The sequence below is a fragment of the Pezoporus flaviventris genome, unplaced genomic scaffold, assembly GCF_033815535.1.
Source record: "Pezoporus flaviventris isolate CSIRO_AGI_PZ_B2104156 unplaced genomic scaffold, CSIRO_AGI_Pfla_v1 ptg000176l, whole genome shotgun sequence".
NCBI classification, from domain to species: domain Eukaryota; kingdom Metazoa; phylum Chordata; class Aves; order Psittaciformes; family Psittacidae; genus Pezoporus; species Pezoporus flaviventris.
The window spans coordinates 1,879,448-1,906,975 of NW_026892724.1; the positions used below are offsets into that span (position 1 = coordinate 1,879,448).

General features: G+C 61.5%; 1 protein-coding gene across 1 annotated transcript; it reads left to right on the forward strand.

Annotated features, from left to right (window-relative positions):
- Positions 1–581: 581 nt before the first annotated feature.
- On the forward strand, positions 582–27,521 carry FOXO6 (forkhead box O6). Its single transcript, XM_061480176.1, has 2 exons — positions 582–1,789; positions 24,584–27,521. Exons 1-2 carry the CDS (start codon positions 1,349–1,351, stop codon positions 25,994–25,996), a joined length of 1,854 nt encoding a protein of 617 aa, XP_061336160.1. The 5' UTR covers positions 582–1,348; the 3' UTR covers positions 25,997–27,521.
- Positions 27,522–27,528: the final 7 nt, after the last annotated feature.

Consider the following 27,528-nt stretch of genomic DNA (forward strand, 5'->3'; position numbering starts at 1 on the left):
TGTGACGTCACCAGCGGGGAGGGTTTCTCTCCCCCCCCCCCTTCCGCGAGGCGTCCCGCCGGCGCCTCTCCAATGGGCGGGAGGAGGGGGGGGTAGGCGTGTCCAAGGGCACCTCCAGCCAATCAGGAGGCGTCCGCCGCGCGGGGCAACGATGGGGGGGCGCGCCCGGGGCGCACGTGGGGCCACGGTCGGGGACCGGGACCGGAGGGGCGGGAAGGGGGCGGGAAGGGGGGGGGAACGGGAACAGGAGCGGGACCGGAGGGTTGGGGGGGGCGGTGCGTCCGGTCGGCTCCGCTCTCTCCGTCCCGCCCCGCCGGGGCACTCCCCTCCGCCGCTCTCCCCCCGCCCCTCCGGGCCCTCCCCCCCGGTGTCACGGCGGCGCCCGCATTCGGGGCCGGGCACGGCGGAGGAAGGGAGGGAAGGAGACGGGAGCGGGCGAAGGAGCGACCGAGCGGCGGCCGCCCCAGCATGTGGCCCGCCCGCGCCGTGGCGGCAGCGCGGCGGCGACGGCGGCGGCGGGCAGGTGCGCGGCCGCTGAAGCGGAGCGGGGGGGCGTAGGGGCGGGGAGCCGCCGCCGCCGCCGCCGCCGCCCTCGCCCGGCGCTGTCAGGTGCGTGCCGCCCGCCAGCATGGCTCCGCCGCGCCGCCGGACTTAGCGCCGGGCCGCCCGCCCCTCCGCCTCTCCCCGCCTAGGTGCCCCCCCCAGCGCCGCCCGGCCCCCGGAGGTCGCCGGTTCCCCGCCGAGGATGCCGCCAGCCGCCGGTCGCACCGGTGCATCTGTTGCTGCTTGACCGAGCCGACAGCCCCGCTGCAGCGTCCGCCGATGGATGCGGCAGCCCCCGCGCCCTGCCCGCCCGCCGCCGCCGCCGCCGCTGTGCCGGGAACGACTCCGGAGCTCCGCGGCCGGTAAAAAAAAAAACAAACCAACCATACAAACAAACGAGAGAAAAGACCCAAAACCGACCCAAACCCAGCCCGCTCCCCCCGCCTCGCCTGGCGCTGCTGGAGAGACCGATGGACATGCGGCACCCGCCCCGGCCCGCCGCTCCCGTTAACCTCCCGGTCCCCGGCGCGGAGCCGGGCAGAGCCACCGCGTAGGGCGAAAGCGGCCGGACCCGGGGCTGCGGCCCCGCCGGGACCCGGCGCTGAGCGGCCCCTCCTCCCTCCTCCGCTCCACCCGAGCTCGGAGCCTTCTTCGCACTCTTCTCCCTCCCGTGTTTTGGGGGGTTTTTGGTTGTTTCTTCTCTTTTTTTTCTTTAATTTTTTCTTTGGGTGGAAACCGACCGTAACTCGGGGAGGGGGCTGCCGGGGGGGGGGGGGGGGGGGGCGGGAGCGGCGGGGAGGGGACCATGGAAGAGAAGCTCCAGGCGCATCAGGTGGAGATCGACCCGGATTTCGAGCCGCAGAGCCGGCCCCGGTCCTGCACTTGGCCTCTCCCGCACCCCGACTTCGCGGCGGAGGAGGACGATGGGGCCGCGGCCCCGGGGGGACCCCCGGCGCGGGGGGCCGGTGGCGCGGAGGGGACCGAGAACGCGGCGGCCCCGGCGGAGCGCAGAGCCGCCGCCGCTCCCCCCCTGCCGCCTCCCGGCGCGGACGTGGGGCAGCTCCGCAAGGCCAAGACCTCCCGGAGGAACGCCTGGGGCAACCTCTCCTACGCCGACCTCATCACCAAAGCCATCGAGAGCTCGCCCGAGAAGCGCCTCACGCTCTCGCAGATCTACGACTGGATGGTGCGATACGTCCCCTACTTTAAGGATAAAGGAGACAGCAACAGCTCCGCCGGATGGAAGGTACCTGACCCCTCTCACCCCATCCCCGGCACAACTTTCCTCCCGCCTTCCCAACGCGTGGATGCTTCCCCCTGCGCAACCGGAGCTTTGCCCCTGGCTGTGTGTGTGTGTGTTTGGGGGATCCCCACTTGGATGAAGGCTTGGTTAAGTTCCCGGGGGGAGCCGGCGCCTCGTGGTGTTGTGTGTTGGAACCGGGGTGAGCTGGTGCCCGCTTCCCCCGCCGGCCTGGGGCCGAGCTGAGCCCCGGGAGCGCGGGACGGCACCGGGCGGGTGGTCGCGGTGTGCGGGCACCGGGAGACGGCGAGTGACGGTCCCAGCAGCATCACGGCCGTGCCCGCGGTGACCCGAGCCGTGCCGGGTGCCTGCCCTCCGGTGTCGCGTCCAAACACGTGTCTCCGGGCTGGCTTCCCCCAGTGTGTCGTGTCCCGTCCCCCCCCGGTCTCATCCCCACCATCCCGGCGGGCACGCAGGCATCACGCGGTCCCCCGCTGGCTTCATGCTGGCATTCCCGGCTCTGTTCCCGGTTGGCACCGCACCGTGGGCTTGTTGGAAATCCCTACTGCGGGCAGTGATTCCCCCCTTCTCACTCGGGGATGCATCGCGCTGACTGTCCTAGCACTGAGGGTGCTGGGTGCTAGGGGGTCACGCTGGCTCCTGCCCCTCTAGCAAACGCTCGCCCGGGAAGGGGGAAGAGATCCCTGTGTCCAGATGGTGTCAGTAAAAAGGAGCCGGTTTCTCTTAAGCCCTCCCCTAAGCCCTGTCACCTCCAGTGTGATTAGTGTGTAACGAGGCTTTGGAGGCTCTGGTACCAACCCCGGCCCTGGCACGACGTGTCCCGGCCGTGGGGGGCCTTCTCGCTTGCAGACGGGGCTATTTCGGGGCAGGGAGCCTGGATTCTGTCCATGGCACCGGTGGCCGGGCCATGGGAGCTGGTCTTGCACGGAGGCTGGGCATCCTCTCTGCTCTGCCCCGCTCCTGATGGGGGGGCAGCAGCAGCTGGTGGAGAGTCCAGTGTGGAGAGTCACTGGGGCAGGGTTTGGGGGCTGTGGCGGTGGCAGGGGGTGGTTGTGGTGTGTGTGGGGCTTTCAGCCTTCCGTCTGGAGCGAGAGCTGTGTGGCCCCGGGCATGTGCTGGGGGTGAAGGGGCTCCCCAAGGCTCTGGACCATGGGGGACGTGTGCTGATGGGATCTGGGGATGTGTTTTGTCAGGGCTGGGATGAGGAGCAAAGGGATTCCCAGGCAGCCCCGTGTGTGTTGCTGGAGGCTTCGTGGTGTGTGGTGTGCAAAGGGGAGAGGGTCAGGGTCTGGCTGATGCTGGCACGAAGGGACATTTGCAGCAGCCGTGTAGGTGGGTGCATGGGTGCATTTTCATGGCTGCACCCTGGGATGGGACGCTCTCCACCTTCCTGGCCCATCTCCCAGTTGGAGAGGTGCTGGCATTCGACTCAAACCTCCCATCCCAACCCAGTGCCGCCCTGGTGGGGTCAAGGGCTGCCCAGTGAAACACCAGGACGGTGCCCTCATGCTGCTGGTGCCCGATGCCACACTGGCAGGGCAAGAAGCAGCATCCGGGGGCCCCCTTTGCTTGGTGCCTTCATCAGACCCCACCGTGCCAGGGGTTAAACACCTTCCCCACAGCCCCGTGTCCCTTCTGGCTGTCCCCCCGAGTGCCTCGAGTGTGGCTGGCAGCTGAGGGAGCACCGAGGTGATGGGCATCGATGCTGTGGCAAGGAACTGCTGATGGAAGAGCCCCTGGAGATGCTGGGTCCCTCCTGCCCCGGCCTGGGGGAAGCCCAATGGGTTTGAAGCGTTTCATTCCCCAGTGCAGCAGTGTCGCAGCGTGGTCCTGGGTTACGGGCTGCTGCTTCACAGCCTCCCTGTGCTGGGAGTGTGAGTGGTGGAGAGCTGGGAGCCCCGCTGCGGACACGGCATCCTATGGGGCATCCCATGGCTGTGTGGTGACTTCTCCAAACTCTGCTCTGCTCTGCGCTAGGATCTGTTGCCGGGACCCCTTCCTGCCTCCAGCCAGCCATGGGAATACTGTGCCTGGCCGTGGTGTGTGATGTTCCATCGGGATACATTCCCCAAGCTGGGAATAGTTATCCCAGAGGGGCGAGATACTGCACAGGGTGGGTGCATTCTGGGGTCTCCTTCCCACCAACCTGCGTGTTGCGTGGCATGGTTTGATGGGGAGACAAACTGAGGGGCAAGCTCTAAACCCCTTGGCCGTGCTCAGCATCAGGACCAGGTCTAATGGGGTGTGAAGGTGGCACCCCCCCCGTCGGGCTCGTGCTCCAGGCGCTGCTGCAGCGGGCACCCATTGACTGACAGTTCTGCTTAATTAGGGAGTTGTTGTTTTATCAATTCCAAAGCGCTTGAAGTTTTCTGCTCCAGCTCACGCTTCCCACTTGTTAATGGGAAACCAACACCCTCCGTCAGAAAGGCAGCGGCGCTGAGGCGTTCTAAAGGTTTCTGCTTGCTCTGGTTTGACATCCAAAATACAACAATCAGGCACTCAGCTGGTGGATGCCTGTCTGCTGCGGCTCTGACAGCGCTGAAATCCTTAATTCCCAGCCCTCCCCTACTCCTCCTCCTCTTTACGTTGCTGGGTTGGCTGCTCCTGGGGTGGGGGGCCCATGGAGCTAGGAGCAGAGACACACACCCCCCCCCACCTAAAGTGCCACCATCCCCTTGCAGGGCAGGATGGAGATGAATTGGGGAGGGAGGAAAAGGGGTGGGAAGGGTGTTGGGGTGGGGGCATCTCGTTGGCCATAGGTTTGGGGGTTCCAGGGGCTTCACTTCCCCATGGGGTGTGGGGAACCCTGAGCTCCGGCCAGGGTAGCAGGACCATGGCCCTGTCCATGTAGGCACACAAGAAGCTTCCTTTGGGGAAGCTGCTGCAGGCCCTGCGTGCTCCATCACTGGTGTCCCCCTGAGCCAAGCCCCTGCCCTGCTTGGATGGGGGCTTCTGCATCCAACTGGGATGCTGCCCATGCGGCTGGAGAGGCTCCAACCAGCACTGGGGCTGATGGGGATGACTGCCCCCTTGCAGAGGGCAGTGGGTGGTGCTGCAGGGGGGTGTTGGAGTGACACAGCTCCGGGGGTGTCCTGGCTTTGGGGTGCACAACCAGCTTGCTGCCATCAGCATGAGGGTGCTGCATGGCCCCGGAGGGGGGGCACGGCCGGGGTCAGGGCTCTCCCGTTGGGGGGGTTTGGGCTCTGCTCACGTATTCCCATCCTCTCCATATATGGAGAATTTTCCAGCAGCACGGAGAAGCCCGTGGGGAGCTGCCGAGGGGCCGGGAGAGCCCGGGAGCTCCTGGATGTGCTGGGGCTGAGCAGGGCTGGAGGAGCCCTCGAGGGGACTCCCCTGCTCCATCCCTGGATAAGCCTCCCCAGCTCCCATCCCCGCACATGCAGTGCCCCTGGGAACCCCTCCGACCCTTTCCCACAGCACCCATGGGATGCTGGGCTGGGGTCCATGACTCTTCATCATCCCAGGCCTGGAGCATGGGATTCCTCATCCATCCCCGACTTCCCACAGGGATGCAGAGCCCTCTTGCTTCCCCTGAGCTGCTGGTGGCATCACTGTGAGGAGCCCCCAGGCTCTCTCCTCCTTCCCGCCTCAGTTTTCTCCCTCTTTTTGGAGGTTTTCCCTCTTCCTTATAAATTATGCCCCCCCCCCCCCCCCCCCCCCTTCCCTTGTTCTGGAATCGCTTTTCATGCAGCGCTAACTGCTGAAGTAACACAAACCTGCTAAATGGTCCAGCTTTATGATAGCATAAAAATGATACTACAGCAGTGAGTGGGGCTTTATTAAACCCAAGGGAAAGGCTCCAAATGAACAGCTTGCTCTGCTCTCTGCTTCTCCCCCTAATCCCCCCCTTTATTTTTAATAACCACTGGAATATAAACTCCAGTTAAGGTCCTATGGACTAGAAGAGCTCTCACAGCCTGTTGTTATCTCCATCCATCCTCACTTGCGGGTCCGGGTCTTCATCCCTCCTTCCCACCTACCCGGTGCTGGGATGGAAGATGCAGTGTCCTGGGCTGGAAATGCGTTTCTTGGTGTTTGGGTTTGTATTTTAAAAGCCTTGTAAATGTTTTGGGGCGATGCAGTGGTTCGGGCCAGGTGAGATGTGGGAGCGAGCTGGAGCTCCTTGGGATCCTCATCGGGATGCTGCATGAATGGGGGGTCCCCTGGGTTTAGGGTTAGGGTTCCTCTCGCAGAGGGAACATGCAGGAAGGGATGAATCTCCCTTCCCCACCACTGGAGTGGGGTCTGGGTGCAGTCAGACCCCCAGCCCCAGGCAGCAGCCTCCATCCCTGGGGTGCACCCCGAGCCCCATTGCTGCCATAGAACCAAGGAATGGTTTGGGTAAGCAGCCCATTGCTTCCCATGGCTCCTGCCTCCTGCTGTGTGCCGAGGTGAAAGGCACCGTGGGTTAGAGCAGGACACACGGGAGCTCCATTTGGGCACCCTTCTGGTGTGGTGCCTCGGCCAGGAGCCAGGCAGGAGAGCTGGAACCCCAGCACAAAGCTTGCTTTCACCCGCTGCAGGGATGAGGAGGAGCAGGCAGCCAGCACTGGGACAGGGCAAGCTGGCTGGTCCCTTCCCTCCCAGCAGGGATGCTCCAACATCCCAAAGCATCCTGAGCTGTCACCCGTGGGTCTGGCTGGTGTCCAGTGCGGGACAGGGTGATGGTGGAGTGTGTGTGTGGCTGGGGCCTTCAGGAAGGGTCTCATCCCCATCACCCTGCCCTTTGAGCACCCAGCTGCGTGCTGTGCTGTGCTCCATGGCAGCAGGGAGGCTCCTGGGCTTTGCTGTCTGCTGCGGTTGGTGGCTCTTTGTACCCAGGGATGTGGCAGTGATGAGGGTGCTGAGGCACAGGGTGCCCAGAGAAGCTGTGGCTGCCCCATCCCTGGCAGTGCTCAAGGCCAGGTTGGACACAGGGGCTTGGAGCAAGCTGCTCTATGGAAGGTGTCCCTGCCCGTGGCAGGGGTTGGAGCTGGCGGAGCTTCAAGGTCCCTTCAACCCAAACCGCTCTGTGGTACAGCCAGGTTTGCTGCTCCTGTGTGCCCTGTGGGGCAGCCCTTAGGGATGGGTTCTGCTGCCCAGGTACCCCAATGCAGGCAGAGCCCTGCCTGTGCTGCCCGGGGGGCTGCAGGCAGCGATGCACGGCTGAGCTTGCACGTGTTCCCGTGCATGTGTGACACACGTGTGCCGGGCTCGCCACGTGCGCTCCCATGCGTGCCCGCACATGGCAGCCGTATCCTTGGACTTATGCTGGGCTTGTCCTCTCCTGGGGCATGGGCTTGGGACAGGGAGGGCACAGAGCGGCCTTGTTGTGGGGGGCAGTGGGTGGGGGGAGCCCGAGCTGGGGCAGGAGCAGCCGCCAGTGATTGATGGGAAGGGAAAAATACCCCAAACCCCAACGAAATGAAGCGTAAAGCCAGGAAGAGCAGAAAGGCGAGGGCTGTTATGGGGCTGTTTGTTATGGGGCTGTTGCTGGGGTTCTCTGGATGGCTGTGCTGTTGTTGGGGCTGTTATGGGGCTGTTGGGGCTGTTGGCTCTTGGGGCCTTGCAGGCAGGCCCATTTACAGACCAGACACTTGGTTTTATCCACGTGAAGGTGATGCTCTGAGCTCCGGCTGGGTCACTTCAGTGCCCCCATTCCTCTCCCCAAACCCCCCCATGTGGGTACCCGTGGCCGGGCTCCCGGTGCTCCCCCATAGGCACATCCCTTGCCCGTGGACTGTGCTGCTGCCAGCACCCTGCCCGGAGCAGCCTTAGTGTCTCCCTGGGAGCCTGGCTCCGATCCCATGGGATTGGGAGGAGGCTGCAGCCGAGGCCAGTGGTGGGGTGCGGAGGAGATGGGTGTTGTGGGGCTGTGCCTGCTCCGTTCCCACCTCAGTGCCGTGTGCCAGGGTGCCAGATCCCACTCGGAATCCAGTGGGAAAGCCTTGCAGTGCTGTGAGTGGTGGCGCTGCTCCATCACCAAGGCACTGGTGACCGTGCCACCCTGGGGACCGCTGGCATTTCCTCCATCAGCCAGGCTGGCAGGGATGTGGGATGCAGGTTCCTGCTCCTCGGGCTTGCTGGGCATCCCTGCAGTGCAGGGCTGAGCCTCAGGCTGGACCAGCCACTGAGCCTGGTGCTCCCAGTGCCACACATTGGTCCTGCTGCCACCTCAGCCCTGGCTGCTGGCAGTGGGAGAGCCCAAATGCCAGATGCAGGGATTCATCACCTCTGTTGTTATTAGTTTCCCTTAAAACACATTGCAAAGTGCCAGGAGGGATTGGGCGCTCCTTGATGAGCAGCTTTGCCACACGGAGATGGGATGTCACAGTTTGTGTGGGTGGGTAGCACAGGGCCAAGCCTGGATCCTGTTCCCCAACCCTCGTCACAAACCTTCCGAAGCCGAAGCAGAGCAGAGAGGCTCCACATGGCAGGCTGGGACCTGTAATAGCTGTCATTAATCCCCCCAGGAGCTGGAGCCACAGGAATGAAGCCTCAGGGTGCTCCTGGAGCAGCGTGTCCATCCCCTGTCCCCAGATGCCCTCTCGCCCGGGTTGGTGGCGTCAGCAGCATGCCAGATGCCGGGATCTCCCTGTGTGCCTGAGATGTCTTTTGTCCTCTGCTGTCGCATGGCCTGTCCCTTCGCTGCTCCTCCTTCCCTGCCGTGGCTCAGCATTCCCTTCCCTCTGGATGGGGATGCTTTCAGCAGGAGCACTGGGGTTTGGGGACCCAAGGGTGGCATTTCTCCACTCATCCGGGCTCATTGCTGGTCCCTGTATCCCGCATCGTCTGCCCAAGCCAGTGGGAATAACCTCAGCGGAGCATCATTGAGCCATTCACTGTAATGGGTTCAAGCAGGATGGCACAGGGCGGCCTCTCGGGGGTTATTCCTGGTCTGTGATCCCGGCCTGTGGGATGGGGGGGCTGCCCACCATCCCCTCTGTACATGGGGAGGGAAGCGGGGCCCAGTGGGTACCATCAGCTCCATACTGGTGTGTGGATGCTGGCAGGAGCGGGTACCGCATCAGAGTGCACTGCGGTTCCGAGCATCCCTGGAGCCTGCCCAGGATCTCGGATGTGTTTGGTAGCGTGGGATTGGGAATGCCAAGTGGAACATCTAAGGCTGCAGAGATTCAGAGACCATGCCTGGGACCTCCTTTAGCAGTGGATCCCCAGGCTCCTTCCCCCAGTGAGTGCAGGGCACTGGGATCCATCCCACCCTGCACTGGGAGCTGAGTTTAAGGAGGATGATGAAGGGCCAGTCCCTGCTTCCTCAGCACCATGCTGATGGGTTCAGGCATCATCCTGCCCTCAGCTCCTGCCCTAGGTGGAGCAGAGGATGCGTGGGGTGATGCAGGGATGGAATTAACAGGCTTCAGGAGCGACAGCACCATAAATTTGGCCTTTTTTTGCTTCTTGAGGCTGTCAGAGCCGAGCCTGTCCCAGGGATGTAAGACAGCGTTTTATTGCTGCCTGCCTGATGGTTGTTCCCTTCTCCTCAGTGGCTGTGATTTATCTCTGCACTTTGCGCTGATTGGATTAGAAGTTTAAATGCTAAGGGTGCATAACAATATATTTTTCTTATTAATATTAAAAAATCATTATTGGATTTTTTATAGTTCTGTTTTGAATTGAATCCCCTTGCTTGATTTATTCCCTCTCCCAGAGTAGAATTTAATGCTAATAGGAACAATCATTGCTTTGTTTTGAATCTTTGACTGTTTGGAAAACTTTCTCTGCAAAGGGAAATTACAGCATTATTAAGAGTCCATTAAAGGAGGGTTTGCCCATTCGTGGCTATTACCTGCGAGCTGGAGGGGGAACAAGAAAGCAAAGACAAAGAGGCTCTTTTGCAGGGCCTTGTGCTCACAGCCTTCCCCAGGTGGAACACAGTTGCTGTGCCAATGATCATCACCTCTCTTCATAGAATCCCAGCCTGGTTTGGGTTGGAAGCGACCTTAAAGCTCATCCAGTCCCAGTCCATGGGCAGGGACCGTGCCAGGTTTTGGGGTGCTTCAGATGCTGAGGGGATGTGACCTCACTATGCCATGGGGTCCCCAGCCTTGGGGATGGGGTAAGGAGGTGCTGCCTCAGGCCCCTATGGAGCTGTGGATGAGCCTTTCCTTGCGTGCCACGTTGTGCCGTGCCATGCCAATGCCTGCTCAGAAATGATCCATCCACCTCCCCACTGCTGCCGGCACAGCACCACAGGACACATTTATTATTATCATTATTATATTTTATATATGATATAATTTGGAATATTAGAATATATTATTAATGTATTTATAATAGTAACTTTATTATACATATTCTATATAATTATATATTTTAGATATTATTATTATTATATATTTGATATATTATTATTAGGGGTGCCCCCCACCCCACCAGGCACGTTTGGTACCCGCAGAGCATCCCTGCTTCCCTGTGTCCTTATGCGTCCTCCCATGTGCTCCCACCCTTGGAGCTGAGGTTTCCTGCACCCCATTCCTGGCCCAGCAGCACTGGGATCCTGGCGGGAGGATCCGCTCGCCCTCCCTGTGTATTTTTTGGCTGACCCCCTCTTATTTTGGCTCTATTCCGGAGCCAAGGAGCGGCTGCATCAGCACTGGGCTTTATGGCAGCAGCAGCTCTGTGCTGGGCTCATGTTGGTGCCTGTGGGCTGGGAGGTGGGGACATGGCAGGGGGGACGTGGGGGTACCCTCAGGATGTGCAGTGGGGTCCTTTGTGCCATCCCCAGGAGGCAGGGGTGCATCTCTGTGTGTGGGGGGGACTCGAGGGAGTGACCCCACAACTGGGGTTTATGGGGAGATGTGGGGTGCAGTGCTGCAAGATTTGGGGTATGGGGCTATGCAATGTAGGGTGCTGGGCTGGGAAGTGTGGGGTGCTGCAGCCCCCACGGGGCAGCAAGAGGAGACATGGGGTGGGCAGTGCTTGCAGTGGGGCCAAGCCTAGCACCCCAGAGCTCCCAGTTTATCCAGCTCTGGGGGTCCAGGGCAGGACTTCACGGCCACCCAGCCAAGCTGGCTCAGGATGCTCAGGGTCCCCTCCATCCTCTCTGGGGCAGCCCCATGGTGGCACAGCCCCAGTGAGATGGGGCTGGGCATGGCCTTGGTCCCTCTCTCTGCTCCTGGCACAAATCCTGCTCCTGCCTGCAGGGAGTGAGCAGAACCAGGGGCTCCTGTACTTATCACCACACTGAATAATTCATCCCAGCAGAGGCTCCAGGAGAGCCCCTCCCTGCCCTGGCTCCCAGCTCGCCCAGAGAGCACCAGCTGGCTTTGGGGGGCCATAAGTGGGGCCAGGCTGGCCGGGGTGCAGGGTGGGATGGGGGGGATGCAGGGATGGGGGGATGCAGGGATAGGGGAATGTGGGGATGCAGGGATGGGGGGATGCAGGGATGGAGAGATGTGGGGATAGAGGGATGTAGGGATAGGGGGATGTGGGGATGGAGAGCTGTAGGGATGGGGGGGATGCAGGGATGGAGAGATGGAGAGATGTGGGGATGGGGGTATGCAGGGATGGCGGGATGCAGGGATAGGGGGATGTGGGGATGGAGAGCTGTAGGGATGAAGGGATGGAGGGATGCAGGGATAGAGGGATGTGGGGATGGAAAGATGTGGGGATGGAGGGATGGGGGTATCTGTCACCTGCGACCTGCAGCCTGGGGATGGCAATGGGTGTGCATGTTGATGTGTGTGACCCAGGGAGCAGCAGCATCCCCCCCATACTGCGTGCCTCAGTTTCCCCTTGTCGTGGTTCCATGGATAAGCAGGACTGTCAATGGGGCGTTTTAACCCCCCATCTTTTCGGGGGGGGAGGGGAGATGTCTGTGCACAACCACCCAGCTCCCCGATCCCTGCAGGGCTGGGTTTGCCCCGCAGCCCATCCGTGCGGGATCCAGGCTGGGAGCAGCCAGGGGTTAAACGCAATAAAGCCGGTGTGAAACTTCCTGGCTGGGGAGCTGCAGGCACAAAGTGCATTTGTAGCCGCAAGTGGCCGCCTTGAAGAGGATCCAGATTTGTCTGGGAGCCGTCTGCTGCTAAAACCCTTTGATCCACTTACTTCTCCCCCGGGAGCTCCCCGCAGCTCTGGTGCTAATGCCCCCGCGGCGACAGGGGCTGAGCTGCCAGACGGATGCAGGGAAGACCCCGCTCCCGCTGCCAGGGGGGGAAAGATGGTGCCAGGAAAGAGGGGGGCGTAAGAAAAAGGGGCTGGGGAGACAGGAGCAGTGCCAGCAGGCGGCGTCTGTGGGGTGCTGGGGGTGGGAGCGGGTTTAGGGTGGTCCCTGGCGGTGGAGAGGGATTGGGGGGGGATGAAGGGAAGGAGGCAGGGGGGATGTAAAGATGGAGGGATGGGGGATGGAGAAATGGGGGGGATGAAGGGATGGAGGATGGAGAAATGGGGGGATGAAAGGATGGAGGATGGAGAAATGGGGGGATGAAAGGATGGAGGATGGAGAAATGGGGGGGATGTAAAGATAGAAGGATGGGGGATGGAGAAATGGGGGGGATGGAGGATGGAGAAATGGAGGGATGAAAGGATGGAGGATAGAGAAATGGAGGGATGAAAGGATGGAGGATGGAGAAATGGGGGGGGGATGTAAAGATGGAGGGATGGCGGATGGAGAAATGGGGGGGATGGAGGATGGAGAAATGGGGGGATGAAAGGATGGAGGATAGAGAAATGGGGGGATGAAAGGATGGAGGATGGAGAAATGGGGGGGGGATGTAAAGATGGAGGGATGGCGGATGGAGAAATGGGGGGGATGGAGGGGTTGAGGAAGGATCACTGGGTGTTTGCCATGATGCCAGGGGATGGTGGTGCTGTCGTGGGGAGGGACTTAGGGGTCCCATCCCCGTGGCTGCCCCATGTGCACAGCTCAGTGTGTGCTGTACCACTCAACAGCCAGACCTGGGGGTGATTCTGGGGCTCCAGAGCAGCTCTGCACCTCAGTGTGTCCCTTCTACCTCCCTGCCATTCCCGGGGGCAGGATGCAGCACATGGCTGTGAGGATGCTCTTGGGGACACAGCTCATCCTCACCCTGCACTGCCCCACAGCCTGGGTTGTGGGGCAGGACCGGCCTCATGCTCAGCTGTGCCCAAGCGTTTGGGGTTTATCCCAATGTATTTGTACCCGTTCCCAGTGTGTGTGGCATTGGCATCCCTGTGCCAAGCCAGCGGGCATGGGGTTGGCTCTTTGGGTCAATGAAGGTTTGGGGTGTGGGGAGCTGGCTTGTGAGTCCATTGGGCAATGTTTGCTGGTGAGGAGGGGTTTTCCACAGTGGAAAAGCAGATTTGGGTCAGCCAGCCCAGATAGAAGGGGAAGGCTGGGGATGGGCAGCGCTGGGCAGGCAGGAGCTGGCTCCCTGGGCTGGAAGGACATAGGGGCAGTTGTGGTTTGTAAGGGAATGTTTAAAGAGGAGAAGCTGAAACAAGCGGCTGTGTTGGACTCGAATACCTGTTTTCCAGGGGGTGTGAGGATGCTGTGGCTGCCCCATCCCTGGCAGTGTTCAAGGCCAGGTTGGATGGGGCTTGGAGCAACTTGCTCTAGTGGAAGGTGTCCCTGCCTGTTGGAACTGGATGAGCTTTAAGGTCCCTTCCAACCCAAACCATTATGGGATTCTAAGATGGGTTGCAGCCCTGCGGCTGTGGGTGTCCCAGTTGGCAGCAGTGGCAGTGAGACAGCATCAGCGTGGGGAGCAGGGGGTCTTTGTGGTGCTGAGCCCTGCGAGGGGGAGACATCCACATGGGCTGTACCCAGAGTGACTTTTTAATGGATCTGCACTGCGTGTCCATGGAGCAGGATGAGGCCATGGGCAGGGGAAGGGGCGCAATATCCATCTCCCTCCTCGGGGCTGACAGAGGTGCTCTGGAGGGCACCAGCTCCCGGATGCTGCTGGAGGCATGTGCGGTTTTGGAGCTGCTGGGCTGCCCTATGGGGACATCACTGCCCCTCCTGCTGCCCTACTGGCGATGCAAAAAGCCGTCGGTATGGTGGCAGAGCCACGGCAGAAGCCAGGGGGTGATCAGGGGCGAGGGATGGTCCGGACGGCTCCCGGAGGGTCCGAAGGGGTGGGCTGGAGGTGTGCGGGGAAGCGAGGAGGGGAAAGGAGGGCGGGGGGGGGGAACGAACAAAAGCTGCATTGAGCGGCAGCGCCCGGCCGCCAGCGGAGCAGGAGCGGGGCCAGGAAAAACAGGGCCTGGAGCAGGGAGCACATCGTGTCCCTGGCTGCGGCCGCGGGGCCGCGGTACATTCTGCAGCGCAGGAAGCTGGCGCGGGGCTGCATCAGCACAGGGGACCCCGATGGGGGGCAAGGGGGGGGGGTCCCCGCAGTGCTGTGCTACCCTGGATGCATCAACTGCATGGGGTGATGGGGATGTGCTGAGCCCGGCCAGACCCGCTCGCTATGGGGAGGGTTTGGAGGCTGTGGGTCAGTGCTGGAGGAGATGGGGAATGGGACCGGCTGCAGACAGAGAGCGGGCGCCGTGCCCAGGAATTCGGGATGGTTTTCAGGCTGCGCTGCCCGGGCAGCAGTGTCTAATGCAATTACAGCTCCGTGTCACGGAGCAGGGGGAACGGGGGGGGGGATGGCTGAAGGGTTGCCAGATCCCCTGGGATACAGCCGGGATGGCAGCGGGATGGGGGGGTCCCGTCCTCCCCCACATCAGCCCTGGCACACTGGGCATGCGGTGACACCCAAGGGGGCACCCACGGCACAGGGACCCCATGGAGCTGCTGGAGGTGTCCCCCCCACTCCATCAAATGAGGAGGGATTGAACCCCTCCAGGTGATGGGAGCAGCTGCCTTCCCACGGGGATCATGGAATCATTGAATCCAGGCTGGTTTGGGTTGGAGGGGACCTTAAAGCTCATCCAGTTCCAGCCCCCTGCCATGGGCAGGGACACCTTCCACTAGAGCAGGCGCCAGCAGCAGTGACCGGTTGAGCCCAGCAGGGTGGAGGTTCAGGGTCTTTGGCTCCAGAGAGACTCATAGCATTGGATGGAGCAGCCCTGAGGAGCACTTGGGGTGTTGGTCTATGAGAAGCTCCCCATGACCCGGCTTCAGTGTGAGCTTGAGCCCAGAACCCCCCCGTGTGCTGGGTGCACCCCCATAGCGTGAGCAGCAGCTCAGGGAGGGGATCCTGCCCCTCTGCTGCTCTCTGGGGAGATTCCCCCCTGCAGCCCTGATCCAGCTCTGGGGCAATGGTACAAGAGGGATGTGGAGCTGTTGGAGCGAGGCCAGAGGAGGCCATGGGGATGCTGCGAGGGCTGGAGCAGCTCTGCTCTGGAGCCAGGCTGAGAGAGCTGGGCTGGGGCAGCCTGGAGAAGAGAAGGCTCCTGAAGGGGAGACCTGAGAGCAGCTCCAGGGCCTGAAGGGGCTGCAGGAAACCTGGAGAGGGGCTTGGGACAAGGGATGTAGGGACAGGCCAAGGGGAATGGCTTTAACCTGCCCGAGGGGAGACTGAGATGAGCTCTTAGGCAGAAGCTCTTCCCTGTGAGGGTGCTGAGGCGCTGGCACAGGGTGCCCAGAGAAGCTGTGGCTGCCCCATCCCTGGCAGTGTTCAAGGCCAGGTTGGACACAGGGGCTTGGAGCAAGCTGCTCCAGTGGAAGGTGTCCCTGCCCGTGGCAGGGGTTGGAGCTGGAGGAGCTTTAAGGTCCCTTCCAACCCAAACCCCAGTGTTCTATGAACAACATCCCGAGGATGCTCCATGGCATCACCACCCCTCTCCCAGTCAGTCCCTCTGGCACCCATCGCTGTGGGTCAGTGGCCCATGGGGCTGTGTTGGTGCTGGGCTCGATCCAGCTCCTCCCTCCAGCGGCAGCGGGACCGGCTGCTCCGGCTGATGTAATCTTTGCCGTTAGAGGGAAAGCTGCTCTGCCGGGGGTTGTGAGCTCCCTCGGGACGGCAGGAGGGGAGTTGTTGTTCCTGTTGCTTTGCAGCATCCTTCAGGGAATCTGCTGCCTGCTGCCTGGGCTGTGGGTGGCTGCTGATCCCTGCTCAGTGCTGTCCTTGGGGGGGGGCAGAGCCCGCATCCCACATCTGCCCCCAGCAGTCCCCACTGTTCTCTGGTGTCTCATTCCCCCTGTTTCTGCTGGTTTTATACTGGTCTGGAAGCATCCCTGCCTGCCCCTTGCCAGCTTGTGTGTGTTGAAGCGCAACCCACAGCAGCGGGTTGTGGCTTTCCTGCCACCCTATGCGATCAAATAGGGCTGGGAGAGAGGGAGGACACCCTGCCCCGGGTGGTGCATCCCTGGTGGGGACAAGCAGCTGAGATTTAAAACCAGGGAAATTTGGGGCTTGGAGGGAAACCTTGGGGCATCCCTGGTGTTTCTGAGCCCTTGGAGGGAAAAGCAGAGACTCTGATTAATCCAAAGGCATCCCAGGGGTGCTGCTCCCCAGAGCGGGATCGCTGCCAGCCCCATGGTAGAGCCCTCAAGATGGGCTGGGCATCTGCAGGCAGGGGAACACAACCCTGGGCATTGCTGCGGGGAGGCAAAGGCAGCAGAGCAGCCCCAGGTCGGGTGTCAATGTCCCCAAGGGATGTCCCCTCCTCCTGCGGGCCAACCCCATTGCCCACCCCAGGGCACCCAGTGCAGGAGGAGGAGGCAGAGGATGCCGGGTGCAGCCCCGCTCCATCACCCCAGGTTACCTGCGGGATGTCGCCCGTCGTTGCCCTGGCAACAGCGATGGCATCCCGAACACCTCGGGCAGAGTTTCCCTGCATCCCTGCGATGTCATCACCGTTTCCCGGGTAACCCAGCATCCGGCTCCGGCAGGCAGGTAGAGGAGGACCTCAGCTTCCCACTGCCTCCTGCTGCGCCCGCCTGCCCGCTACCAGGAATCAGAGCACCGGGTGGTGGCCTTGGGTGGCTGTGGACAAGCCTGGGGACAGGCTTGGGGTTGCTCTTTATGGGCCCAGGGATTGGAAGAGATGAGGCAAACAGCCCAGCAGCTCTGGTTGGAGCAGGCAGCCCTGCCTGCCACGTACTGCCCAGTCCATCCTGAAGGTGCCTCCTGGGTCTGGCTGGTGTTGAGGACCCCAGGGAATGGGTGCTTTGGGGGCAGGAGGAGAGGCAGAGCTTGGGGACACGCACCCACCTTGTGTCCCACCCTATCCCGCACAAAGGGCTTGTGGGGAGTTGATGTTCCCAAGGGGACAATAGCCAAAGGAGGTTGGGAAGTGTCCAGGACAACTGGTAATTCGCTTTCCTGGTCACCCTTGAGCAATGGGTCTTGGAGGAGGTGCTCACCTCTGGCCCCAGCCCAGGCATCAGGATGAGGGGCGAATTGGGTGCAGCTCTGTGGCTGTGCTCACCTCCAGGGTGGCATCACATCAATGCAACTCTATGGGGTGACGCCAGCAGTGTCACCAGTACTGCCCGTGCCTTGCTCCGCTGCAGGAGCAGGAGTGTGTGACAGGAGAGGTGGGTGACAGGGCTGTGTGACTGAGCTGGCTCTGGCTGAGGTCTCCAGCCCTGGGGTGATGTGATGGATTCTCTTTCACCCTTCCCTTTGGGGAAACGGAGCTGTTCCATCTCCCCTCCCAGAGCACATTTGCTTTTGGTTCCTGTCCAGCATCAAGTGGGAGACCCCAGGATCTCACTGGCTGCAGTGGGTGCTACATGGGGGACGTCAGGGATGGAGCCCCCATCCCTCTTCCCCTCCAGGACCCTCTCCTGCTCTCACCAGGCAGAGCTGGCTCCAGGAGCCATGGCTGTGGAGCCCATCATCCCCTCTGCCACTGGCTCCTCCATGCCTCAGTTTCCCAGTTTCTCAGTGGGAGCAGCATCCCTCCTACCCTGTGGTGACCTTGTTGTGGCTGTGGCTATGAGCTGCGGGGGCTCTGCAATGTGATGCAGTGATGAGAGCATCACATAGGATGCTCAGGGCAAGAGGGCTCTGGTTGTGTTCCCCCCCCAGTGTCTCGCTGTGTCTCCCAGCAGGGTCTGTGTGTGGCTGGGGACTGAGTGATACTGGTGTGGAGCAGCTCTGAGGTGCTCAGCGTGGGGACAGGCAGGGCTTGGGAGCTGAATGGGACCTGAGGAGCAGGGATGCAGCTGCTGGCGGTGTTTGGCTGCGGTGCGAACCTGGTGTGGAGGAAATTGAACCCAGGGGAGACAAAATGCTGTAATTTCATGCAGAAATGACATGGCAGCTCCGCGTGATTTACTGCAGCTGCTCTGGGGTAATTAGAGCAGCACTGGGTAAGTGGCTGATGGTGGAGAGGGTCTTTCCAAGGCACCTCCCCTGCTCCTGCCTGTTGGAGAGGGGGCTGGATGGGACCGGGGTGTTTTGTCCCCAGAAGCAGGGATGCTGGTGTCTCTCAGTGGGATACAGGCACCATGCAGAGCATCCAGAGGTATCCAGCAGTGAGTGCTGCCTGGAGCTCCCATAGGGTGCTGTGAAGGGGTTCACTGACTCCATGCTCACCCCATGCCCAGCACTCCCCTGCTGCTGCCAGCCCCAAAGCATTGCCATGGAGCCAGGGATGAGCAGTGGGGTCTGGCACGGGTCCCCTGTGCCCGGCAGCGCGGTGAGGTCCCTCCTGACGTGTGCGCAGGGCCCAGCACCTCCAGCCGTGGGGTGAGCGGGCAGCAGCGCCAGGGCCAGAAGCTCTGAGATGATTTCTCCTTTCAGTTCCTAAAAGAGGCCTATGAGAAAGATGGGGAGAGGCTTCTTAGCAGGGGCTGTTGAAGAGGATGAGCAGTGATGGGTTTAAACTAAAAGAGGGAGATTCAGGCTGGATGTGAGGAAGAAATTCTCTACAAGGAGGGTGGTGAAGCGCTGGCTGTGGTGTTCACAGAATCCCAGACCCAGGGGATGGGTGCTCTGGGTGCTCCTTGGGCTCTCAGCAAGGTGCCCAGGGATGGGGACAAAACAGGACCTGCCAGGGCAGGGAGGATGCTCCTGGGTTTGGAAAGGGCTAAAATAAACAGGCTGCCATGGCAACCGCAGCACTCCCAATGCAGAACTTGGCTGGAACCAGCTGTTTGGCAGCATCAGGACCAGGGCCGGGATAGGGATGCTTGCCTGCGGCTGTTGCCACTGCTTTGGGGCACTGTGTCACGGTGGGTGCCAAGCCATGGGGTGAGACCCCTGCATGTCAAGGCTGGGTGTAAGGAGCCTCCTGATGGGGCTGAGCTGCCCTCTATTAGCTGCATTCTGTGTCGGGGTCTTATCCATGTCTTGGCACCCACCGTGATGTGGGGCTCTGTGTGCTGAGAGCTCTGGGGCTGCAGAGCGGGGATGTCCCATTGGCATCCCTTGGGCAAGGGCTGGGCATAGGGGGTCTGCCTGGGGGGGCTGTGAGGAGCAGAGTGTGGCTTGATTTGTATCGGTCCCATCTCTGGTGGGTTTGGGAATCGCTTCCAGAGCTCACGCTCGGGAGGGGAGAGGCACCAAACTCAGCTGCCAAGCCCACAGCGATCAGACCCACTGCGAGCCATGAGCTGGATGGCAGAGGTGGGTCAGGGCCAGCACAGAGCCAGGCAGGGGATAGGTTTCACCCTGGGAACCCATCCAGCAGTCACAGCACCCCTGTTTGTCCTGAAACCAGCCCAAAAACCCAGGCAGCCACAGCCAGGCTCCTTCTGGATTGGGACAAGTGAGTCTGGCAGTGGGTTGGGGTCACAGTGGCTGTTCCCATCTGGACCTTCTCCTTCAAGAGTGATTGGGCTTGGCCGCACCATGACTCAGCCCCAGGGATCAGCAGAGGTTCCCAGTGGGCAAGCACCATCCCCAGGCTCGCACATCCAGACCCCACACTGCGGGTTCGCAGCTCCACTCCTGCACCGCAGAGCATGGAGCTTGCCTGGCCCCATCCTTTGCCCCATAGCATCGCGGATCTGTGGGGCAGGGCAAGGCTGTGCATGGGGTCCCCCATTAGCCCCATTGGACGCCGAGGGGGGGGGGATTACCGGTTCCTAACGAGGTGCGCACGGGCGCTGCTGGGAGATGCGCCGGGCTCCGCGGTGTCGGCTGCGGGCTGGACCCGGCCCGATGCGCCGCTAATGGGCGTCTGGGTCAATTATCGGCCCGTCGGAGCGGCTCAGCTCCCGCCGTGCGCTGACCCGAACGCACCGAGCGGAGCCCCCAGCCCCGCCGTACCCGGGAGGGATGCGCTTGGAAGGGGGGGGCAAAGCCCCGGCTGCCCCAGCGGGAGGTGCCAGACAGGGCCCCGGGGGGGCAGCGAGACAGCGCTGGGGCTGATGGGGGCTGCATGGGGCTGGCGGTGGGGGCTGTGGGGCAGTGTCTGTGGGGCTGTGTCTGCTGGTCCCTGCACATAATGAGCCCGTTACCTGGTGGAGATTCAGGCGCTGGTACCAGGAGGCAGCAGCGACAGGGCCACTAACGAGGCTCCGGCGGCATCGGGCGGCTCCGGGGTTAATTGGTGCTGATTTACTGCGCGCACGTAAGAATTGCAGCGATGGAGGAAACGTTCCCGGGGGCAGAGGCTGCAAGAGCCTCGGTGGTGCCTCATCCTGAGGGGTGCTGTGCAGGGGAGGACGGTCACTGGGGACACCCGCCAAAGGCATCGTGTTTGATCATACAATCCCAGCCTGGGTTGGGTTGGAAGGGACCTTAAAGCTCCTCCAGCTCCAACCCCTGCCACGGGCAGGGACCCCTTCCACTGGAGCAGCTTGCTCCAAGCCCCTGTGTCCAACCTGGCCTTGAGCACTGCCAGGGATGGGGCAGCCACAGCTTCTCTGGGCACCCTGTGCCAGTGCCTCAGCACCCTCACAGGGAAGAGCTTCTGCCTAAGAGCTCATCTCAGTCTCCCCTCGGGCAGGTTAAAGCCATTCCCCTTGGCCTGTCCCTACATCCCTTGTCCCAAGCCCCTCTCCAGGTTTCCTGCAGCCCCTGCAGGCACTGGAGCTGCTCTAAGGTCTCCCCTTCAGGAGCCTTCTCCTTGAACTGTGCTTGTTTCCCCAACCCCATGCTCTCCTCAGGGCACACATGTCAATCCCCCCCTTCCACTTGTGCCTTGTGGGCACCCCAAGGTCAGAGGAGAGACCCCCAGGGGTTAGTAAAGTGCTCGGATCCTGCACCTGTGTGCTTGGCATCGATGCCCATCTCGGGCTCTACCAGCACCCACCCCCTGGGCACAGCCTCACCAGACAGCATCTGTCGGGCAGGAGGACACGGGAACCAGGGAGAGCTCCCAGGGAGCAGCAGCAGCATCATCAACATCATCATCCTCTGCCAGATGCAAATTGATAGTCGAGTCACTCATGCAGACAATGGGGTCCGGCTAATCCTTTTACAATGGGACTAATTGCTAATCAGACCGATTTCACACTGCCGGCTCCCCTGACAATGAGGCACCGTGGAGAAGGGCTCCTGGGGGGGTGAGGAGGCTCTGTGGGTGCCCACAGCTCCCAGCGGCCCCCCCCATCCCCATTCCAGGCCCTGCAGCAGGGCCAGCCCTGGCAGATGGGCACTGGGATGGTATTTGGGGTCTTCCAGGTTGGCAAAGCCTCCAGCAGCGGCTGGCAGGGGCTCCAGCCTCATCCTGCATTGGGGTCAACCGTGGCTTTCGTCCCTGGTGCCATCTCCAGCCCTTGTCTCCATTACCCAGAGCATCCCCTGCCCCTCTGCAGAGCCCGAAGTGGTGGATAATGTCCCTTGGCACCATCTGGATGCACAATGGGGACCGGTGCTCCTTGCCGTGTGTGGCTTGGGTACCACAGGGCTGCGGTGCTGCATGGGGATGGGATGCTGGAGGGTCTCTCTGCTTTGGTGGGAGATGTTGGGGCAGGGCGATGAACAGGGCAGGGGTGACGTGGGGGCAGATGGGGACATGAAGGGAGACCCAGCAAAGGTGCTGGTTGCTATGAGAAGTGATGTAGGGCTTTGGGTCACAGGGCAGGGCAGCATTGGGGGCATCATGGGACTGGTACCTGCTCCCCCTGCACCCTGCCATAGTCTGCCAGACCCTTGCCAAGGCAGCTGCTGTCAGCGAGGTTGTGCCAAGCCCTGATGTCCCCTGCACATCACCCCATGCCAGGGGCTGAGCCCCACATCCTGGGCCCTGTGATCATCCACGGCTCCCTGACAGCTTGGCACTGGATAATGTGGCATGCGGGTGCTGTGGGAAGCGGATTCTGGGTGCTGTAGAATACTGAGTGCTGTAGGATGCTGGGTGCTGTAGGATACCGAGTGGTGTAGGATGCTGGGTGCTGTAGGATACCGAGTGGTGTAGGATGCTGGGTGCTGTAGGATACCGAGTGGTGTAGGATGCTGGGTGCTGTAGGATACCGAGTGGTGTAGGATGCTGGGTGCTGTAGGATACCGAGTGGTGTAGGATGCTGGGTGCTGTAGGATACTGAGTGGTGTAGGATGCTGGGTGCTGTAGGCTGCTGAGTGCTGTAGGATGCTGGGTGCTGTAGGATACCGAGTGGTGTAGGATGCTGGGTGCTGTAGGCTGCTGAGTGCTGTAGGATGCTGGGTGCTGTAGGATGCTGGGTGCTGTAGGATGCTGAGTGGTGTAGGATGCTTGGTGCTGTAGGCTGCTGAGTGCTGTAGGATGCTGGGTGCTGTAGGATGCTGGGTGCTGTAGGATGCTGGGTGCTGTAGGATACTGAGTGGTGTAGGATGCTGGGTGCTGTAGGATGCTGGGTGCTGTAGGATACTGAGTGGTGTAGGATGCTGGGTGCTGTAGGATGCTGCGTGCTTGTAGGATGTTGTGTGCTGTTGGATGCTGGGTGCTGTGGGATGCAGGGTGCTGGTGGGGGTGGTGGTGTGCTGTTGAGTGAAGCAGGTCCCTGCCTGCCTGGTGTTAACAAGCTCCTGGCCCGCCCCTTTGCAGCCCATTGCCCTGTGCCTGCGCCCTGAGCCATGGCCAGTGGAGCTCCTCGGGGTGCTAATGAGGAGAGAGCCGGGCTCACTGCGCCTTGCTCTTAATTGCTGCTGTCTTTTGGCTCTTAATGAAGCTCGGCTGCACAAGAGGCAGCAGCCCACCCTGCTCCTCTCCCTCGGGCAGCCTGACCCCCTGGGTGCTGCTGGGTGCCCTGTGCTGGAGCTGCGGAGCGGGAGGAAGCACTGCAATGAATGTCATCCCCATCCAGCCATGGCATTCCCAACCCCCAGACACCATTCCCTCCCTCCGTGCTCTGCACAGCACCTTGGTCCCAGCTGTGGAGGGCTGCAGCATCGCCTGCATCCTGGGATGAGCAGGCCCGGGGAGCACGGGCAGGAAGGGATGGGGACCATCCAGTGACCAGCCATCACCCAGCACCCTGTCTGTGGTGCAAGGCTGGTGGCTCTGGCTCTGCAAACACGGTGATGGCCACGGGCTCTGCTTGTGTCCCACGGCTTGGTAGTGCAGAGGGGAGTTTAGGTCGTGCTATGGCTCAAGGGAGAGGTGTTGCTGAGTCAAAGATTGCTCTCCCCACCTGAAGGTGCTGAGCATCGGCACGGGCAGCATGTGTCCATGAGCTGCTCCCTGTCCCCACCCCAGCGGCGCAGGAAGGGGTTAACGGCCAGCCCATACCTGCAGTTGCATTTTAAAGATGTGAAATTAAAGCCCGTAATTTATTCTCCCCACACACGAAGGAGCAATTAGTTCTAAACACGGCTTAATCAGTCAGCGCGAGATTGATTTCTGTAGACTTGGATTTGGTGGCTGCTGGCGAGGAGCCAGCCTGGGAGCAATCTCCAAATAAATGAAGTGCAGAGAAGTAAGCCATTGCATAATATGATAGATGAGGCTGGAGCGCGCTCGCCTCTTCATTAGTATTCCGCTGTACACTGGCAGCAGCACCAAACTTTCTCCCCAGAACCTTGGCTTCTTCCACTTCCCCATCCCTCCGCTCCTCCTGCAGCGTGGTCCCTGCTCCCTCCAGTAGTCACCAACCAGCCCCGAGCCCAGGGATGGTGCTGGGATCAGGGCTGTGCACTCAGGACTGATGTTCTTCTTTGGGTGCTGTGGCTGGTGTTCCCCTTCTAGACCCTGGGGACACTGAGGTGCAGGGAGCTGGGGTGGCATCCCATGAACTGCAGCTCAGCAGCAAGAGATGTCATAGAATCAATCCCAGCCTGGTTTGGGTTGGAAGGGGCCTTAAAGCTCCTCCAGCTCCAACCCCTGCCACAGGCAGGGACACCTTCCACTAGAGCAGCTTGCTCCAAGCCCCTGTGTCCAACCTGGCCTTGAACACTGCCAGGGATGGGGCAGCCACAGCTTCTCTGGGCACCCTGTGCCAGCGCCTCAGCACCCTCACAGGGAAGAGCTTCTGCCTAAGAGCTCATCTCAGTCTCCCCTCGGGCAGGTTAAAGCCATTCCCCTTGGCCTGTCCCTACATCCCTTGTCCCAAGCCCCTCTCCAGCTTTCCTGCAGCCCCTTCAGGCACTGGAGCTGCTCTCAGGTCTCCCCTTCAGGAGCCTTCTCTTCTCCAGGCTGCCCCAGCCCAGCTCTCTCAGCCTGGCTCCAGAGCAGAGCTGCTCCAGCCCTCGCAGCATCCCCATGGCCTCCTCTGGACTCAAGGCATGTACTTAAGACCCCTCACTCCCTGCCATGACAGCCATGTCTCTAACAATAGGTAGATGCAGCGATGGTCCACGACCTGTGGGCTCCTGCATGTGAAATACCGGCCGTGCTGTGGGATAGACCCACCAGATGAGCCCCCCGAGCCCCTATACCCATCCCAGGGGATGGAGCCCAGGTCCCCCATGATGCCCCATGTACCCCCCCATCCCCGTGGGCATTCCCTTCCTGCCCGTGCCGCGGCAGCCGCCGCTGACCCTGCCTCTGTCCTTGCTGTCCCTGCAGAACTCCATCCGGCACAACCTGTCCCTGCACACCCGCTTCATCCGCGTGCAGAACGAGGGCACGGGCAAGAGCTCCTGGTGGATGCTGAACCCCGAGGGCGGCAAGACCGGGAAGACGCCGCGCCGGCGGGCGGTCTCCATGGACAACAACAGCAAGTTCCTGCGCATCAAGGGCAAGGCCAGCAAGAAGAAGCAGCTGCAGGTGACGCAGGAGCGCGGGGAGGACAGTCCTTCGTCCCAGCAAGCCAAGTGGTCGGAGAGCCCCGCGTCCCACGCCAGTGACGAGTACGATGCCTGGGCGGACTTCAGGACACGGGCCAACTCCACGGCCAGCACGCTGAGCGGGCGCCTCTCGCCCATCATGTCCAACCACGAGCCGGATGAGCTGGAGGAGGATGACGGAACCCCTTCCTCCCCGCTGATGTACCCCAGCCCTTCCAGCACCATGTCTCCTTCCCTCAACACCCGCTGCTCCGTGGAGCTGCCCCGGCTGACCGACCTGACCGGCACCATCAGCCTGAACGAGAGCCTCGGGGAGAGCATGCTGGAGGACCTGCAGGACGGATACACCATGAGCCCCTCGCAGCAGCTCCCCCCGGCCGCCCTGCGGCAGCGGAGCTCCAGTTTCACCTTCAACTCCAAGTGCTCCACCATGGGTGCTGCCACCAACACCTACTGCGGGACCATCTACAGCCAACCCGCCATGAGCCTCATGCGGCGCCTGCCCATGCAGACCATCCAGGAGAACAAGCAAGCCACCTTCTCGCCCGTCAGCTCCTACAGGAACGCCTCGCTGCAGGACCTGCTCTCCTCCATCTCCTACGCGCACAAGGAGAGCATGGTCCCGGGGGACCTGCCCCTGCCGCAGGCCAGCCCCATGGTGCCGGCCCGTGGCCACAGACACAACCCGTTGCTGTGCGGGAGCGGGGAGCAGGGGTTGTCCTCGTACCCGTCCCACTCGGGCTCTCTCATGAAGAGCAATGCTTTGTACCACCCGTCACCAGCCGGTCACCACCCTGCGGTCAACACCAGTGCCTTAGCTAATCCTGTCAGCCTTATGAGCTTGCCCAGTGACACGTGCAGCATGACGGCCATGCCGCACCACGGGCATCTGCATTCCTACGCTAATAACCAAGGGGCACACATGAGCTTGCTGGATTCGCTGCAGGGCCCCTACCCGGGGGCTGTCCATCCCCCCGTGTTGGGCCAAGACAGGTTCCCAGCAGACCTGGACCTGGACATGTTCAACGGGAGCCTGGAGTGCGACGTGGAGTCCATCATCCTGAATGACTTTATGGACAGTGATGAGATGGACTTCAACTTCGACTCGGCTCTCCCGCCGCAGAACGGGCTCAATGTGCCCACGCTGCCCGGGGGCCCGCAGCCCACGAACCAGAGCTGGGTGCCCGGGTGACGCTCACCCCAGGGTGGGGGGCTCGCCACTGAGAAGCCACGAGGGGAACCTTGAGACTAACTTCATTTGGGTTTTCTTTTCCTTTTCTCTTCTGCCTTTGTTTGTTAAGATGGGCTTAGAGCCGTCGGTCTGAGCTTGAGGTCGAACACGAAACGCAAACCCTAGGGTCAAATATTGAGCCCCCAGCCCAAAAATGTGCCCAATCTGCTGGGTCCTCCCGGGAGCATCCTCTGAGGATGCAGGGGCAGGCAGCCAGGAGAGGCAGCCGGAGTCAGCCGGGTCCACGGAGGGGGAAGCAGGAAGGGAAAACCTTTCCAGACAGTCCCAGTGCCCCGCTGGGACGGTGCCAGTTTGGTTTGTGCTTGGGCTGGGTGATGGAGCAGTGATGGCTGGTGGCATGGGAACCCCCCTTCGGAAAGGGACCCTTTGCTCTGAGCCCCCTTGGGAAACGAGTCCCCTGAGTACAAGTGTCAGGAGCAGGGACCCTGCCCCACGGCATGGGGGGGGGGCTCCTCACCCCTAGATCCCGGTGGAGATCGGAGCTCTGCCAAGCCCCATGCCCAGGCCACCTCAATGGCTCCAAGCAGTGAGGAAGGGGCTGGTGATGGAGGGCAACGTGGTCCTGCTGGAGTGATGTGCTGCTGGGCTGGGTCCCCTGTGCCGGGGGCAGCCGCAGGGTCGGGGAGGGGGGTGTATTTATTTGATTTCATGCACTCTTTTGCCATTGAGCTTTTGCATTGGAAGGAAGAAAGGGAGGGGAGGAGAGAGGCTGTGGGCAACGCCGATGGCTGCTCCCCATCGCACGCCTCATCTTGGCTTGGCCGTGGTGTTGGATGTTGGGTGATGGGGTGGAAGAGGGATGCGGTGGGCAGGCCTGCGGTGACTCACGCTGCTCAGGGAGGTGACACAGGGCTCGTAGGGGCCAGTCCCGGTGTCAGGAGTGACTCCAGACAGCGTCCATCATTCCTGCTCATCCCTGGGATGCCAGGAGAGCTGCTGGGGTGGGGGGAATGACAGCAAGAAGGGTCAGCCCTGCACCATGGGGACAGGGACCACCATCCACACGTGGTCCTGTGATGTGTCAGGAGCCCAAACCAGCCCCACTGCTCTGCGGGCTGGTCCAGAGGAGATGGGGAGGGTGGGAGGAGAGGCTGTGGGAGCTGCTGCTCTGCCCCACGGGGCTCTCTGCACAGCATGGGCTGTCTCTAACCCCCTGCCCCGTGCTGCAGCGCGGGTTACCCCACTGAACCAGCACATTGTCCAGCTCATCCCCTCTCCCTCTGTCCCTCCTCTACCATGGGGCAGGCGCTGGGTCCCACTGAGCCATAGGGGAAGCACAGCTCAGAGCGGGCAAGGTGGGACCCATGGGTGGGCACCTCACCTAACCTATGGGTGTGAGAGAGGAGCCCCATGCGCCAGCGCTCACCTTCGCCCTGGGCAGAGTCTCTAAAGATGCTCTTACAAGTTAATTCATTATGTTTACATTCTTTGACCATGTACAGAATTTAATATATTCTATTATATATAACCTA